The 18498-nt window shown below is 38.0% G+C and overlaps 1 protein-coding gene across 3 annotated transcripts; it reads left to right on the forward strand.

Moving 5' to 3' along the window:
• Positions 1–7474: 7474 nt before the first annotated feature.
• On the forward strand, positions 7475–13810 carry LOC149830672 (cysteine synthase-like). 3 transcript variants are annotated; one of them, XR_016433914.1, is made up of 13 exons: positions 7532–7553; positions 8197–8255; positions 8528–8576; positions 8674–8783; positions 8860–8917; positions 9662–9925; positions 10002–10139; positions 10243–10294; positions 11378–11457; positions 11828–11887; positions 12279–12359; positions 13024–13174; positions 13504–13810. XR_016433914.1 is itself a non-coding variant. In XM_090016680.1 (12 exons), exons 2-12 carry the CDS (start codon positions 8197–8199, stop codon positions 13114–13116), a joined length of 1044 nt encoding a protein of 347 aa, XP_089872806.1. In that variant the 5' UTR covers positions 7534–7553; the 3' UTR covers positions 13117–13340. The 3 variants fall into 3 exon arrangements, 2 of the variants coding, with proteins under 2 accessions (XP_089872807.1, XP_089872806.1); XM_090016680.1 differs by lacking the exon at positions 13504–13810 and having other exon boundaries at positions 7534–7553; positions 13024–13340; XM_090016681.1 differs by lacking the exons at positions 8197–8255; positions 13504–13810 and having other exon boundaries at positions 7475–7553; positions 13024–13340.
• The last annotated feature ends 4688 nt before the right edge of the window (positions 13811–18498 follow it).

Genomic DNA, 18498 nt, shown 5'->3' on the forward strand with positions numbered 1-18498 from the left:
TATCATTGTTCCTTTGAGTAATGTAAGAGAAAGTCCAGTCAATGAATATCAATCCCAACTAGATCCGGTTGTTAATGAGGATATACAACAACAACAGGATACAAAGGCTCATTTTGAACCACCTGTAGCACCTGTATGGAGGTCCACCAGAATTAGGAAATCTGCTATCCATCCGGACTATGTGGTGTATTTACAAGAGTCAAATGATTTCATAGACATTGATGAAGATCCCTTCACATTTGCAGAAGCCATTGAAAATGAAAGATCAACACATTGGATTAATGCCATGAAAGAAGAGCTTGACTCTATGGCAAAGAACCAAGTGTGAGATCTTGTACCTCGACCTGATGAAGTTAGACCTGTTGGTTGTAAATGGGTTTATAAAACCAAAACAGACTCTAAAGGTCACGTGGAGAGGTACATGGCTAGGCTTGTTGCAAAAGGTTTCACACAGATAGAGGGCATTGATTATAATGAGACTTTTTCTACTGTCTCAACTAAAAAATCATTGAGGATAATCATGGCCCTCATAGCTCATTTTGATTTAGAGCTGCATCAGATGGATGTGAAAACTGCCTTCCTGAATGGGGATTTGGATGAAGAGGTATACATGCAACAACCTCCTGGTTTCAGTATAGATGACTCGAATAACTTAGTTTGCAAATTGAATAAGTCAATTTATGGACTTAAACAGGCCTCCCTCCAGTGGTATAAGAAGTTCAATCAGGTAATAATGAACTTTGGATTCATTGAAAAGATTGTTGATCAGTGTATTTACATTAAGACTAGTGGGAGTAAGTTCATAATTTTGGTTTTATATGTTGACGATATTCTTCTTGCAACTAATGATTTGAGTCTTTTACATGAAACAAAAAATTTTCTTTTCTCTTATTTCGATATGAAAGACATGGGTGAGGCCACTTATGTCCTTGGAATCGAGATCTGTCGTAACATAACTAAGGGTGTCCTTGGCCCATCTCAAAAATCCTATATCCTTAAGGTTCTTAAAAGATATGAGATGGAGAATTGTTCTCCTAGTTCGGCACCTATAGTGAAAGAGGATAAATTGAGCTTAAAAGACCGTCCTCAAGATGATATTGCGAAGGCTCAGATGGATGTTGTCCCATATGTTTCAACAGTTGGGAGTTTACAATATGCACAGACCTGCACTCGACCTGATATAGCATTTGCTGTGGGATCGCTTGGTAGATATCAGTCAAATCCAGGCATTGCGCACTGGATGGCAACGAAGAAGGTCATGCGCTATTTACAAGGAACGAAAGACTATATGTTGACCTATAAGAAAACTGACCACCTAGAGGTCGTTAGATACTCTGATGCGGACTTAGGAGGGTGTATTGACAGTAGAAAATTCACTACTGGATACATTTTCCTTTTAGCGGGTGGTGTTGTCTCATGAAGAAGTGAAAATCAGTCTACCACTGCTGCTCATACCATGGAGGCGGAATTTATTGCTCTATACGAGACTTCGTCACAGGCCATTTGGATAAGGAACTTCATTATGGGTCTTGGAATAGTGGACTCTATTGAGAGACTACTAAAGATCTTTTGTGATAATGAAGCAACCGTGTCCTTTTCAAATAACAACAAGAGCTCAACATCTTGTCGACACATGGAGTTAAAATATTTTGTTGTTAAAGAAAGGACTGAGAATCATCTGGTATGTATTGATACAATTGGGACGAAGAAAATGACTTCGGATCCCCTTACTAAAGGGCTAGCACCGGGATTGTATTCCCAATATGTAAAAGGGATGGGTCTTTTTTATTCCTTTTGATGTATGACAATACATTATGTGACCACATTTGTGTTTATGTTTTGATTCTCTAAGGTTTTGTGTTATTGTTGATTTTGCATAAAGAATCTCTCATATGGGTTAGAGAGAATAGCAGAATAACAATATTAAAGGACCAATAGAATAGGTGAGAGACCAACCTATTCATAAAGGTATTTTTTACATGCCTAAGTACTGAAGGTGAATTGTAGCGTAGTACATGAAAATATGACATTTCATAAAGGGGTGTTCATATCCTTGATTCATACGATTCATCCTTGTGATAAAGGGTGGCATGTGAACCCACATAAAAAATTAAATCGAGATAACGGTATACACCTCGATTTAGTACACTTTTGGTGTCAATGGGTCAAGTGGGAGAATGTTGGACATTATCAGTTATAGGTCCAACCCACGAATGTGACCCTGTTTGACACCCTCCTAGTGGGTCACGTTAGTGACCACGTAATGGGGTAGTGGGTGGGAGTTACGTGAATGTGGAATAACCACATTCACGTAACTGCTTAATCTCCCATTACATAAGGGGTTAGGGGCTACAAGGATGATGAGAGACTCGTAGCATTTTCCTGCCAAATTCCGTTCCGCATTCGGACGCAGCGGAATAGGGTCCTGCTCACCGTCGACCTAAGGCCTGGGCTCTTTGTGGGCGTCGACCAGCTGAGGAGAACACCGAATTACCTACACGAACTATGGCGAATTAAGGTACGCTTCCTATCATTGTTGATTTTGCAGGGATACGCCAACAAATAGTCCTTAATTGCAAAGACCTGCCACTTTGAAATTCTGTATTGGCTATACAGAGTTAAGGAGATGTCTAAAGGGGAAATCTTAAGTAACTAATGCATCTGCAAAACTGGCTGGCACTTTGAATCTAAAGTACCATATATGTACACCATAAAGCAATTCAAAACCCACATTGCTAGGCTAGGTACACTAAACATAGTTTGTTCACATCATCCCATCTAAAGTAGGGGTGGTCATTGGGCCGGGCTGGGGTGCCCAGCCCATGCTCCTTTAGAGCCAGGCCTATTGGGTGTTAAGTGTTGCTCGGCCGGGAGATGAAGGTACATGATGGAGCTCGAGAATAAATGATTATCAGAGGCAGGATGTAGGGTTAGTGCCAATGGGCACGCAGCGACCTACTACTTGACAGCCATCCATTTTGACATCTCTCAAGATGAGTGTCGTCCATGTCAAGAAATTTCGAGATGGATGGACATCAGCAGTAGAGTAAGCGAGCTGCTAAAAACGAAAAACTGATTAGGCCTGTCTTCGCTTATTGCCCTGCTCTTCTTGTAAGGCTGAGGGTCGATACCTCATCGCCCTTAGCTCTTTCTTTATTTTGATTAAATACAATCGAGTTTACTTAATCCGGCAAGAAAAACTTGTTTTCCGAGAGAAATATTTAGAAAACAAGAGTTTCTTTATTTTGATTAAATACAATCGAGTTTACTTAATCCGGCAAGAAAAACTTGTTTTCTGAGAGAAATATTTAGAAAACAAGAGTACATTTATAAAAGATACCTTTCAAGAAATCTCAATTATGAATCCAGTTTTAGTGGATCGTGATTTGGACTCAGTGAGGGTCAAGTTTGATCTGGTCTTTACAGAGGTGGTTTGCAGACCTGTTAGTAATGACTGGTGGATCGGGTCAGCTTCTGAAGCTCAGCAGATGGTGGGACGTAAATGGGCTTGACTTGATTAGGATCTAAGCATTATTGACCTAATCGGATTTGGAGTCAAATTATAATTATAAAGGAGAAAGCCAAATCGGAATCCAACTAGTTTAAATAGCTGATAGGTTGCAATATTTACATGTGCTCATGGGATTTGAACCTAGACTGCCCGTCTAACAGTCTAGACCCCCATCCCACTAAGCCAAACCCAATGGGTCTATTGGCAGTGCCAAATTGTCCAAAGGAACCTTTCAAGAAATCGTTTTTCTTTCCGTTTACTCACACTGTCACACGTACCCATGCTATTATTTTAAAATGACTAATATATCCCTCCAAATCACCTTGCAGTCAAATAGGGTTACTTATATATTCAGTAAAGATCTTAACCATGGATTTAAATGTGCTAGATAAAAAAAAGATATATTTAGTAGAATTACACTATTGTTGTGTTCGGATACTGACCTGAAGTATAAGAAATTTTATCTGCGTTCAAAGTTTTCTTGCAAAAAGGAGTCGCTACTCTAATATATGACATTAGAGGATATATGTTGTGTTGATCCTAGCTGTCCAAACGGGTCGGGTTTGATTAGGACCCAGGTGAAACCATACCCAAACCTCATTTGAGATGAAGGTACCGGGCTCAGACCCTGGTCTAATTGTGCCTATCATAAGAAAAACCATACCCAGATACTATAAGGATTACATGAACCAGACTCCCGATAAAATAATATTTTTATCATTTTTACCTTAAAAAAAATGCAGTTCTTAATCGGAACTCAGGTCAGGCCCGGGTCTGTTATGAAATTTCATAAACCATACCTGGCTCTACATATTCTAATCGGGCTTTCTTATTTGTCACCAAACCATAACACTGTAGGGTTTGGTATAGGTCGGGTCTGAGTCAAACCCGACCCATTGACACCCCTATGTCCAATTGATGCATATGGATGCTAGGATTAGGGTGTGTTTGACTGCTTGTTCAAGCTTGGACAGGACACATGTCTTGTTCAGGACAGAACTCACTGTTTTTGTTAGCATTTGATTCAACTGGGCAAAGACGCCCTGCGATGGTGGCTACCAATTACAACTTCTCTCTCTATCACCCGCAACCCTCCAAACCCACTGCCCGTGCCCGTCCCTGACCACCTGATGTGGACTAATCCTAAACCTTGGCTGAGGGGCTATAATTGAATGTGGGATGGATCCAATTATGTCAGATGATGGGGATATGTTCTCGTATTCTTGTTTGGTTGAAATGAATTAATAGATGTACAAAGCCAACTTTCTCACTTTTTTATGAAAAAAAACTAAATATTTGGTTACAGTGAATTGTGAATTGGCATGAATACATGAGAAAAGTAACAAGTTATGCATTAGAATTCATTTGTTTAATAAGAAAAGTGGGAGGTCTTCTGTGACAGGAAACAATTTTCTGCAAGATGGGAAACAAACGGGTTTGACAGAAACTGTGTCACCATAGTGGGTCTCACGTTTTCTTGCAATGAGCTTGCCATTTCATGTGAAAAATCTTTGCCTAACCCTTTCCTATGGAAAAAGGACTCCATGGTTCTTTTTTTAATTGTGTGCCCTTTCCCATGAAAGGAGTACCACTCACTAAAAAAACAAAGGCATGTTTTTCTCTTTGTTTTGAGAATTGGATAGAGATTAGTGGAAGTGAAATCCATGTGGATGAAGCCCTCAAACAAAAGACATGTGGGAGCACTAAATAAGAATCCACGCTATTTTTTTAGACAGAGAAAGCTGAGGTTAGGCAGACCCCTACCAGCTATACAACCATATCATTGGGATTCGAACTTGCAACATCCCAACACAAGGTGCCGTGCACTAACTGCTCCTGCCAGACAAGCGGAGGCCCGTTGGTCGAATCCAAACTATTTAAAAGATGCTAACTGAAGTTTTTCTTTTCTCAGGAGTTTCCAGAGAAGAGGTCACTGCTTACGTCAGTACATGGATCATCTTGTATTCCATTTTTTCAAACCCTTCACTGCAAGAATTCTTATTTGCCATCAAATTTTCCCTTATCCAAATGCATTACTTGAGTTAGAATCCCAGTGAGGGTTGTCTCCCAACTTGCTCACCAAGAAAAGAAAAGAAAAAAAAATGTACACAGACACACACAGATTAAATGCCACATTGAAAAAGTTCACCAAACCTTATGCAAGTGGGGTTAAGTGGTTAGCCTAGATGAGCTTCTCTGTCTAATTCATGATATTTTTCTGCTGCTTTGATTCTATGGGCCGATGAAAGGAATATTAATTTAGCCCATAGTTTTTGCTTTTTATTTGTTTGATAAGAATTCTTGAAGATAACCTCTTGGGATTCGAACTCGGGACCTCTCAGTTATGATGTGGTTGTGATATTTGGAGCTAATAATCCAATCATCTCAGTCGATCACTATTTTTTATTTGTTTGATAAGAATTCTTGAAGATAACCTCTTGGGATTCGAACTAGGGATCTCTCAGTTATGATGCGGTTTTCATATTTGGACATAATAATCCAATTATCTCAGTCGATCACTATTACTCTATTGTTTGGCAACCTCAACTCCCTGAAATTTCAAGATTCCTGGTTCACTGGATGGACTCACAGTTTGAGTTAGGCGAGCTACCATTCTCCTGCAATATAGTGGCACAAGAACTGGTTATGTTAAGGTGTGTGTTGATGTTGTTCATGCATGTGATGAGTTTACCTCTTAGATGGGTCCTACAAAAATTTTCAGTGCCGCTCATCTTGTTGATGAATGACATCTAGAGCACAGAAAATGAACGGCCGAAAAACAAAGAAAAATAGTGACGTTGAGATGAACGACATCCAACCTTTGATCTGATACGGTCCACAATATGGTGCATGTTAATATTTTTTAGGCACGCTTTGAGCAAGCCCATGAATCCATCCCTGACTTCATTTGCACGATCATTACTATTTTATCATCCTTGAGTCAAACTAATCAAGGTTCTATTTATTATTTATCATGATGTTCGAGCCTACATGACCTCTTCTCGTCTGGTAGGGTCAATTTGTGAATGTCACCAAATTGACAGGATGTCACAAGTTGGACACCCACAGGGGGGCCACCTTGGACACCCACAGGGCCCCCACCTTCTTGCTACAGGGTTCAGTCCAAGCTTGGTGTACTCTCGGTAAGACAGTGGGTGATATTAGCAATGTTACAAAACAACTAGGAGCGTTAACCCTGTCCCCACTCTGCTGTAGCTCGGTTCAAGTGGGACGCAGCCAGAATAGGATTAATGGTTCTAGCTGTTACCCGGTGATATTTCATACGATCTCCTCTCGGGGAGGACCCCAAGAGATTTTTACCGACTGTAGACTCTGCCAATGTTCAGTTGTTGATGGGTTTGTTTTTTCCTTGGACTATCCAAAAGAGAAACACTATCTTTGTTAAATAAATAAATGCAACTGGATCTAAAATGGATTTAGGTATAACTCCATATACTTTATCCTAAAATCTACAATTTTGTGCGTTGTATGGATCCAGCACCATAGGAGTTCACATCATATCCGTATTTGAATTGGATTCAGTGTCAGATCAAGCGGATCCATATCCGATCCGTTTTCATTTCTCTGGTCCATTGCAACGGGGTTGGTGGGTTGGACTTGGCGCATACGGGTCAACTGCAAAAATACAAAGGGTACGAAAGTCATATTAAATTTGAGTAAGGGTAGATTCGTCAGTAGGAAGCAGCACCAAAAATCCTGGGGTTTCCGTAATTTCTGTCGTTGCCGTCTGTTTTTTTTTTTTCAACGGTTCTTTTTTTATCTCATATGATTCGCCATTCGCCATCGTCCCTTTTGTATCTTCTCCGAGTGAAAAAAAAACAAAAAATCTCAGAGAGAGAGAGAGAGAGAGATTATAATAATCGTTTTTTATAATTGCATTTGAAAAATTGACGCCACTCGTAAACTCGTTTGGTGGTTCTTCTTCGTCTATAAAAGGGACGCTCCTGCAGAGCGCCTTCTGTATCAGAACTCGCTACTCGTCGTCCTCAGAGTTTGAGGTTGCAGAGCTCAGCGAAAATCGGTAAGAGCTTTGGGGATTTTTTACTGTTTCGTGAGGCAGGTTTCCTTTTTCTGAGTTTAGCAGAGAATTTGCGTTGTTTTTCTTTTACGTTACGTAGGCGAAGATTTGAACCCAGAAGCAAAAGTCGAGAGGGAGAGAGAGAGAGAGAGAGAGAGAGAGAGAGAGAGAGAGAGAGAGAGAGAGAGAGAGAGAGAGTTTATGATCGAAGCTCCGGATGATCGGGAGATATTATTACTTTTTATTGATAAAATCCTGAAAATTTAGCGTATTTTGGAAGTTTTTGCTGTTTTTTTTAAGTAGCATTTCAATGAAATTTTCGGTACTTTTTAGAGAAATTCGGTGGAAAATATCTTTTTTTTTTCGTTTGATCAACTCAACGAACGAACTTCTGGGATATATCGTAGCCCTACGCGATCCTTTGCTGTTCGTGCTCCCTAATCCAAGAAATGAGGAAATTTTGGCGTTTTGGGGCTGATTTTACTGTATTTTCCCTGAACGGTTCTTTGCTATTTATGCTCCCTAATCCATGAAGCCAGAAAATTTAGCGACTTTTTCACTGATTTATACTGTATTTTAAGTAGCTAATTATAGTACATCTAAGAGGAGTTTGGAGGTTTTCTTTAATTTGCGGGAATTTTGACAGATGTGTATCGGGAAGGTGTTTGGATCAATGTTTACTGGAGAGTGCCGTCCAAAGAAACAGTAATTTCCGATTCAATGTGATCCGGTCCTTTTTCTTTTCAAATTGGCCGAAAGATGTTTGGTTACTTTGGTTCTTCTTTCTGTTCAATATAATCTTAGACTTTTCAGGAAATGAATATGGAAAATAAAGTTAAGTTGTGTACCTTGTATATAAGGAAAGAAACCTGTACGTTTAATTTTCTATTTAACTGCTTGCTGTTTTTATCATCTTCATGCACTTTTAAATATCCTGCAAGGATCATAAGGATTAGCGCTTAATTCTGGTTTTACAGTGTGAAGATGGCGGAAGAACCAACCTCCATCGCACACGACGTCACCGAGGTGTGCCCTTTTTATTGAATTCCCGTTCATCCCTTCTTGAAGAATCTTCATCCTTTTTTGTTTTGTTTTGAATCTGCCTACTCTCTGTTTTGAACAGTTGATCGGGAAAACGCCTTTGGTGTATCTCAACAATGTCGTAGATGGCTGTGTTGCTCGCATTGCGGCTAAGCTGGAGATGATGGAGCCATGCTCTAGTGTCAAGGATAGGTACTATGGTCACCTATATACATTCTTTTTCTTAAGTTTATCCTGTGCTCACAGTGGTTGACTTTGTTTTTCACAGGATTGGGTACAGTATGATCGCCGATGCAGAAGAGAAGGGTTATATAACCCCTGGACAGGTTAGGAAATTCTTTTCAAGTTCAGTATTGTATCTGGAGAATGGCCTTTTTGCATCATCGTCACAAATATTGGGTATTTTTTGGAAAAATGCTGCAATATTTTCATAAAAAGATATTATCAACCATCTTTGAAAATATACCACCAATTTGAATATATTGTGGAATTTATTTTCTATGATCATTGTCCATATTTAGTTTCTATATTTTGTTGACATTTGTATATTTTTCTTAAGTTATGATTTTTTTTTTCTTAGTTCCCGTTTTATATTTTTCAAGTTTGTAAAGATTTTCCCGTGTTATTCTTGAGACTTAATTAAGAAAAGCAAAATAATCATAAAATAAATCTCCGTGCTGCTGAGGTATTGATGTTAAATGATATTGCTTATTTCTCACCACTTCGAATTTCTGCCCTTTATTATCTTGTAACATAGCCTTCTGGTTCCATTCTTTACAACATTATTTACAATACTCTCTACTGAACATTTGTTGGTGTTTCTTTCGGGAGGTAAAGTATAGGGACTTGATATTCTCAAATCTTAACCCTGGATTTAGCTGCTCGGCCCCGTGTAGCTTCAGCAATTTGTCCCATTGAATGTATCTTTTTTGAAAGTGTTCAATTCTAGTTGTAAGGATTATGGCATGTATCGGGTTTGAACTGACTCAAGTTGATTGCTTCTCTCTCTCTCTCTCTCTCTCTCTCTCTCTGTGATATGTGCAACCTTTGTGTTTTTATGAACACCGAAGAGTGTCTTGATCGAGCCTACTAGTGGCAACACTGGCATTGGGTTGGCATTCATCGCAGCGGCCAAGGGTTACAAGCTTATAATCACCATGCCTGCTTCTATGAGTCTTGAGAGAAGAACGATCCTTCGGGCTTTTGGAGCTGAACTAGTGCTCACAGACCCAGCTAAAGGCATGAAAGGTGCTGTTCAGAAGGCTGAAGAGTTGCTAGCAAAGACTCCCAATTCTTACGTTCTTCAACAGTTTGAAAATCCTGCTAACCCAAAGGTACGGAATTGCATTTTTCTTTTTATTAATCTCAATGTGCTGGTTCTCAATAACCAGGAACTTGGTATCTTTGCAGATTCATTATGAGACAACTGGACCTGAGATCTGGAAAAACTCTGGTGGCAAAGTTGATGCCTTCATTTCTGGAATTGGGACTGGGGGTACAATAACTGGTACTGGGCGCTATCTTAAGGAGAAGAATCCTGATCTGAAGGTTGAATTTATCATCATTTAAGAATGTTATGCTTGAAATCTTAGGATAATGGTGTTACCCATTAAGATCATTTGTTGAGGTTGTTCTGTTTCATGTCTTTCAGGTATATGGTATTGAACCAGTTGAAAGTGCTATTTTATCTGGAGGAAAGCCTGGTGAGTGATTACCACTTATATGTCACACATCTGGGGCATTTTTAGCATTTGCATAGTTGGTCACTGGCAATCCCATTCTAGTTTGTGGCCATAATTGATTTGAAAGTGTCCAGAAACATAAAATCTTGGTTGTATAATTTTTTCTCTTGTTTAATGACTAGGCTTAAGTGTGCAATGGAATAAACAGAATTTTTAAAAATTTTAGTAGTACTCCGGATTTTTTTTTTTTGGCAAGACATTGACGTGTTTGTTCTGAATCTATGGTTTTTTATGGCAACAAAGTTGGACTCTTCTAGGTCTTTCAGCAGTTGGCATGATTCATCTAAAAAACTAGATATGTTATTTGTTGGTCCTCTCAATAGTCTAGTGGTTTCTAATTTTTGATATGTTCCAAATTGTTAGAACCCCTTAGGTATGTGTTAAGTTGTCATTACACAATTGTCATATGCAGTTACTATCCAAGCTCTGTAATCCTAACTATGTTTTTCATCTTCAATTCCCCTCTGACATAACTGAACCATAGTTTCTGCCTTCAGTGAGGAATCGGTTTTCGGTCTTTTAGAGGTCTAACCCTTACTGCCGAATACCAAGATCGATTTTGAGTAGGTCTTACAGATTGAATTGGTGATTGAACTTTTAACAGAATATGACTAGAGGTATTACCGGTAATTTGCTATTAGAAAGTCAAAGTGTGGAAATTTTTAGTTGAAAACAGCAGCAGGGATGAGCAAGTTTTTAGCCAAATGCAAGTCAGAGGTGTTAACGATCTAGATGACCGAAGCAGCGTTGGACCAATTTATGTGTAGGGCCGAAAAGGATGTTGTATCACACTGATTTATGGGATTGTGCCAAGATTGGAGAAAAGATATGCTACATGTAGCTTGTCATGTGATAATCAATTAATGGCAAACCATTGGATTTCTTGGGACCTTATTTAAAATGAACAAGAGAAAAATGCAGTTGTAGATCTTGTGGAATACCTGTTTCTGCCATGCCTTTTATGTACTAACTATTCCATTTTACTTGTTTCTATTCTTGTTTGAAATTATCGAAGCTCTTCTAATGTTTGCTAAAATGTTTCAGGTCCTCACATGATCCAAGGAATTGGTGCTGGTTTTATTCCTGGGGTTTTGGATGTCGATCTTATTGATGAGATTATTCAAGTAAGTCTTTCTGTATGCCTCTCTAATTTGATTTATAAGCCTGACATGGATTTTTTCCCCCTCAAATCTTATGGTTATTGCTTATATTGATTACTTTTATTATCTTTTAGATGTGAGTGAAAAATAATTAATATTTTCCACCAATATAAACATATTAAGCAAATATCTTTATCATTACATAAATACCGAAATGCTTTTTAAGCGACAGATGATTGCACATGTAATTGTGGTTCTTTTACAAAGAATATTGAATCAGTTCTACATTCTTGTGTTTGAGTAGCAGTCCTGATATGCACCTTCCTTATTGTGCAGTATTGTACTATACAGATTTGCTTTCTCATTTAGTGTATTTATTGTTTCCATTTCTCAGATATCAAGTGAGGAAGCAATTGAAACCGCCAAGCTGCTTGCTCTTAAAGAAGGTTTGCTGGTGAGTTAATTTCTTGTGCCACAGATTTCAACATTGAATGTGCGGTATTGAAGCTTCGGTTCTTGGATCTCCAATAATCACTTAACAATATTGTTGTTCTTTTTCTGATTTAGCGAGGAAAATTATGGTTGGCCTCACTCCTTATTGGTGTGATCACTTGATGGTCTCACCATATGGTGCAATGCGTGGTTCACATGCAAAACATAAATAAATTCTTGTTATCCATCCTTCAGAGTAGGTGATATGCAGAAAATGTAGTTCTTGATCCGAAGGACAAGCAAATTGCCCATTTGCTCTGCCTAATCTTGTTAGCTACATAAGAGGGCCAACCTTGATATCTTGTAGATCATAGTGCAGAAGAAATTATGCTAACTGGTTTATTCTGAGACAGGTGGGCATATCGTCAGGGGCTGCAGCTGCTGCTGCAATTAGGATTGCCAAGCGGCCAGAAAATACCGGGAAGCTCATAGTTGTAAGTAAATGGTTTTCTTTTATTAATTTACAAGTTTCATCATTAGTATTTCATGCATAAACACAACCCTCATCTCATATAATAAGCCTATCTTTAAAAAAAAAGATGTTTATGCAATGTGGATGTGACCATTGTCTTAATTTATCTGTTTTTCAATAAAATGGTACTGATTAGATTTATAACTCAAATGTGCCATGATAAGCTTCTCTCTCTCTCCACTAGCTGTATGCTTAACACATGCAAGTTGAACGTTGTCTTGGGCTGCAAAACCGTAGTCCAATGTAGTGTACTTGACTGTCAATCTGTGTGTGTGTGAGAGAGCTAGACGCTGCAATGCCATGGAAGAGATTTATAGGAGCATCGTAGTGTAGTTGCTCTTGCATGGAATGTGATTCAGTATTTGTGGGCTGGTTTGAACTGGTTCGGAGGGCGGCCATCACCAATCAGTCATAGTTTGGCAACTTATCAAGTTCCACTTTTGTGCTTCACACTATCCTGCTTACGCGCTGACTCTTGTATTCGTTGTCTTGCTTTCAAAGTTTCAAACTGCATCATGCACAGTGAAAAATGAAAATTGTGGGCTACTACAGTACATTATATTATTTGATCAATAGCAGACAACTACCCACTTGCATTTCCTGATGACCTTTTCTATTTCCTTTAGGTTGTTTTCCCCAGCTTTGGTGAGCGTTATCTGTCCTCTGTTCTGTTCGAATCTATCAAAAAGGAAGCTGAGAACATGGTCTTTGAGCCCTGAATGTTAAAAGCTTGTGGGGCTGGTCACAGATTTTGCGGGTTGTTTCTGAATACTTGCCGTAATTGTCTTCTCTTCCTTCCTGCTGTCTTCTTTTGTTTTAATAATAATTTGTTTTCCAATGATGTCATTCTAAATGACGATGAATGACGGTGGGGATGGACTCATGAAATGCTATTGTCATGAAGTTTGTTGCATTTGTTTTTAATGAGTGAGATTCATCATCAGTTCGGCCTGGTTACATGGTTTTGATTAGTTGGTGCTCATTGCCCCATTATGGATGTGGTTCCCTTGGTGGTGAACGAGCTTGTGTAAATCTGCTTTTATGAAAGTATTGTTGAGGTCCCTTCTTCTCAGTGGACCCCCATTTTCTTTCTGTTCTGATTGCAGGACCTCTGAAATCTCTTGCAGTCTGAAAGGCGCTGGGTTGGTCTGCAGTAAAGCCTGGCACTAAAATCTGGTCCTGCTAGTGTACGAACCGAGCCACGAGCAGCTCGTTTAGCTTAAATGATTCGATCCTGAACATAGGGTGTTTGGCTTGGCTCGGGAGAGGGAGAGCTGGTATAGATAAAGAACATATATTTTTTTATGTATGATATAATGCATAAAATATATATAATAAGAGAAAGATGAATGAAATATATACATAAAATATGAACTATCAAGTTTAATATATAAAAAGTATATATTTTGAGTGTAATATATGAAAAAATATATATTCCATGTACATAGCCATGAGCTAAATCCACTGGTAAACGAGCCGAGTTCAAACCTGCCCTGTTTGGTTCGATCAGCTCGCTTACCAGCCCATCTAAAACTACTTTGGTACCAGCAAAAACATATCGAGCACATACACACACACACAGAGTGGGATCTGCACGTCCATGGTGTCGTCCTTATCGTCATACATCCTTCTGGGGATCTCACGGCTGCAAGTTGCTTGGATAAAATCAGACCCTGACGATGGATTTCAACATAGTCAAGTTGATAGGAAAACTCATTTTTTTAAATTAAAGAAATTTTCGGCCGTTGATTTTTGAATAGCCAGAAAATTATGCAGGCCGATCAGATTTTGGTGATTCAAATGCCTATGTTCCACTAAACAGACCATATAGATAGCATAGATGAGGTTCCAATTTTCTCTCTTTTTATTTGTGATATGAAGAAACCACCCGCAAATGGGAGACCTAGTTGTACTGGTTTAGCCTGTTGTACTTAGGGTCACTGTCCTGGTAGCTTTAAACTTTGTGAATGTACTCCTTGCCCCTCAGGAAGTCACCTTGGTTTGGCTTAAGCAAGAGAGCGGTGCCCGTGATATTTGAATCTTGTGTGCCAGTCTAATGGCCTAGGTCCCTTGCCACTACACCAAACCCCTTGGGTATCACTTCCTATTGGATCAAAACATAATGATATCTTTAAAGGGGTATGTCGATGGAGATGAGCTTAGGGATGAGGGGATCCACTATTCATCCCTATAAATGGCTAACACAGTATATATATATTATTATTTTTTTTTGAAAGGCAAGTTGGGGTTAGGCAGACTCCTACCAGTTATACAACTATATCATTGGGTTTTGAACCTGCAAAGTTCCAACACAAGGTGACATGCACTAGCTGCTCCTACCAGACAAATGGAGCCCCAGTTGGTACTAAGTCACTATACTTGGTTCTATGAGGGGTTGCATTAACATCAAATTTTGCTTGAGGGATGGGCATTATAAATATTTGGTCCATGATGGACATGTTTCTGAAGATAATATATTAGTGTCACAAATTGGTCAAGATGAATCATGTCCTCCCCAACACGTGAAAAATAAAAAAATATATCACGTGTTCTGCTGATGCAGCTGTAGCATTGGAGTTGAACTCTATCTTCTATGCTAAATCGAGAAAGGGTGTTTCAGGTCTTGGGGTGAGCTCATGGAGTTTTACACTACTGTCAGGACAGTGACCCTAAGTACGGCAGGCAGAGCCAACACTAATAAGTCTCTTATCCTAGGGGTGGTTTTTCCGTTTAAATATGAAAAAAGTCCAGCCTAAAGCATGCTTATTTATTAGATGTGGCGTACCTACAGAGGCTACTGCACCTTGTTGAGTAAGCAGGAAGCACCCCTCCACCCACCCACAAAAAAAGAAGAGTGAAAATAGCTTCAATTAGATGGATTGGTAATAGATCCAGATTCAAACTTCCAACAGTTCATGTATCATCTAGCTTAAGTTCCATGTTTCCTTTTCTTGAGGTTTTGTGCATTTTCCTAAAAGTATTCAAACAGTGCCTATGGTCCCAACTGTCTGAAAAGCCTCTTTAGGCTCTGTTTGGAAATTGTCTGTGGGAGAGAGCTTATGCTTTTGGAATTTTTGGCAGTTAAGCATAAACTGGATTTTGTATCCGAGGTGGATCCAATATCCCAAAAACAAAAAAATAGAAAGCAAAGTACTAACCTTGCTGTGATGATTTCTCAAAAATGCCAATTTGGAAGTTTACATTAACAGTCTTACTGTGATCGTCATTCTTCCATTAATTCATGTCCAGCTTAAGAGCGTGTTTGCCTGACATGGAAAATGGGCATTTTTTGCTGAAATGCATCGATGAGCATGCATTTCTACGCCCCCTAAGTTTCTGTAGAAGAGAAAACCGCAAAAGAGGGGGTCCGATTCCGTTTCTGTAGAAGAGAAAACCGCAAAAGAGGTGCCACAACTTCCTCTTCCATGACATGCAAACAAACGCCCCCTAAGTTTCATGTTTCCTTCTCCTGAGGTTTTGTGTGTATCCCTAAACTATTCAAGCAAAGTCCCAATTGCCTGAAAGGTTGCTTTAGGCTCTATTTGGAAACTGGCATTGGGACATAGTTTATGCATTTTAGAAAACGTGGCAACCTTTGAATCTTAGATTTGGCAGCTATCAAGTTTAGTAGGTGGTAGTATAAAGGGAAGAGGATAAACTACAACAATTATTTCAAAAATATTTTATTCAATTGAATGAATATCAAAGTAGATACAAGCCAAAAATCATGGAAACTCAAATAAAGTTTAAATTAACCTAATCTACAATGTATTGTAACATTTACTTGTTCACCTTTGTGAACTTGAATTTTTTTAATAAAAATAAGTGAAACAATTTAATGGCATCATACTTATCAGGTCTCTAGAGTGTACGAAATTATGTACACAAAATATATCACAGCTCTCATATGTGATATTTTAAAATACATTTATAAGACAAATTTGTTTCAAGTTTTTTTTTACAATCATAATATATATTCACATGGTATTCTTTTTAACTTAATTTGAATTAAAATAATTATAATTAATTAAATAATCATAAAGAATTGCTTGCATGTAATAATTCTTTATGAGTTACGTATATAATCAAAATAATTTAATCTAAATAATAATAAAGAATTGCTTGCATCTCACATTTCTTCTATAAATATAAAAATCAATTTACAAAATTAATAAAAAAAATAATTACATATTTACATGCTTATCCTATATTTATGAACTGTAACACCCTGAGATTTTTAACCTTGTGAATTTTACGTGAAAATTTAAAACTTTTCTTTTATCTTTAAAATCATCAAAGAAAACCTTTAAATCTTTGGTTCAAAACCTCAGATGAGTTACATTACACTTCAAAACAATTATACCGAATTCGAAAGAGGATAACATGATAAAAATAAAATAACTTTCATTCAAAATAATGGTGTAATATTACAAAACCGATATAATGTTATATGTGTGAATTTAGTACCTAGAAAAGAAAAATGATTGGCTCGGTCAACAACGTCGCAACATTCTGCATCCATTCTGCATCGTAGTCTTTGCTTACAATAATTTGTCCATAAAAAGGATCAGACTTGTGACAGTCTAGTAGGTATATACTAATTCCAAGTAACTCAAAATATTAAAAACATATTTAGGTGCCACAATTTATATCTATATGTACAACTCAAATGTCACGGTTTATCAATAATTTTTGCATAGATTTATTTCATAGGAAAGTGCATGCTTTACAATAATCACACTAATAAATATAAAAAAGAATATATTTAATTGATTATATTATTAAATATATTTTTATCTTATGCATAACATTATTCTTTGGTGGACTAACTCATCGCTTATAGGGTAGTACCACCTACCCTCTCAAAGGTAGGTCCACTCTGAATGGATATAAAAGTTGTCTTTTTAGTAAGATTATTTCATGTGCTTTAAAACAAATAGGTAGATATTAGGGTTCAGTAACCCAAGTACTTGGTCAGGATAACCACTTTATTTTGTTTCACTCATTTATACTCAACCCCGTATTGCTCTGGTACCTTTAGCTCATTCAAGCTACTTATGAAGACGAATAGTATATGTGTTCTTTATAGTCTGGTGCATGTTCCCATCTCATGGGCTCGCATCGAACCCCTACTCATTGTAGAAGCATGTCTCAATGACTTAGAGTACAATATCACTCATTCATATGTCATACACCATCATGGTTTCTTGAAAACCTTGATGTCATTCTAAATGACGGTGGGGATGGACTCACGAAATGCTATTGTCATAAAGTTTATTACATTTGTTTTTATTGAGTGGGATACTTCATCAGTTCGGTCTGGTTACATGGTTTTGATTATTTGGTGCTCATTGCCCCATTATGGATGTGGTTTCATGGTGGCGAATGAGCTTGTGCAAATCTGCTTTTATTAAAGTATATTTTGAGGTCCCTTCTCGGTTTACCCCCATTTTCTCTGTTCTGATTGCAGGTCCTCTGAAATCTCTTGCAGTTTGAAAGGCATCTGCTGGGTTGGTCTGCAGTAAAGCCTGACACTAACCGAGCAGCTTGTGATCGGTTCATATAGCTGGTGAGCTAAGCCATGAGCAGCTCATTTGGCTTAAATGGCTTGGGCCCAAACATAGGGTGTTTGGCTTGGCTTGGGAGAGCGCGTATAGATAAAGAATATATATTTTATATATATGATATATATTGTAAGTGTAATATATTAAAAAAACAATGCATAAAATATATATAATAAGAGAAAGATGAATGAAATATATACATAAAATATGAACTATTGCGTTTAATATATAAAAAGTATATATTTTGAGTGTAATATATGAATATATATATATATTCCATTTATAAATAACCTGGAATGTTTTTACACGAGCCAGCTCATGTTCAGCTCGTCTCATTCTAGGATGAGCTGATCTCATGTCAGCTGAAAACGAACACGGGCAAAGCCATGAGCTCAATCCACTGGTAAACAAACCAAGTTGAAGCCTGCCCTGTTTGGTTTGTTCCGCTCGTTTACCAACCCTTAGCTTGTGCGGTTTTAAATGGATGGCTAGTACATGATAAATGATCCATCGTCTTCTTGGTTCACGTGCATTGAT

This window comes from Nuphar pumila, chromosome 8, assembly GCF_984573655.1.
Source record: "Nuphar pumila chromosome 8, dmNupPumi1.hap1.1, whole genome shotgun sequence".
NCBI classification, from domain to species: Eukaryota; Viridiplantae; Streptophyta; class Magnoliopsida; order Nymphaeales; family Nymphaeaceae; genus Nuphar; species Nuphar pumila.

Excerpts from the sequence above, each read along its gene's own strand:
- LOC149830672 (XM_090016680.1), top strand. The coding sequence starts at position 8,197 with ATGTGTATCGGGAAGGTGTTTGGATCAATGTTTACTGGAGAGTGCCGT. Across the intron at positions 8,256-8,527 it reads GAGTGCCGTCCAAAGAAACA|TGTGAAGATGGCGGAAGAAC; the intron begins GTAATTTCCGAT and ends CTGGTTTTACAG. Across the intron at positions 10,295-11,377 it reads TTTATCTGGAGGAAAGCCTG|GTCCTCACATGATCCAAGGA; the intron begins GTGAGTGATTAC and ends AAAATGTTTCAG.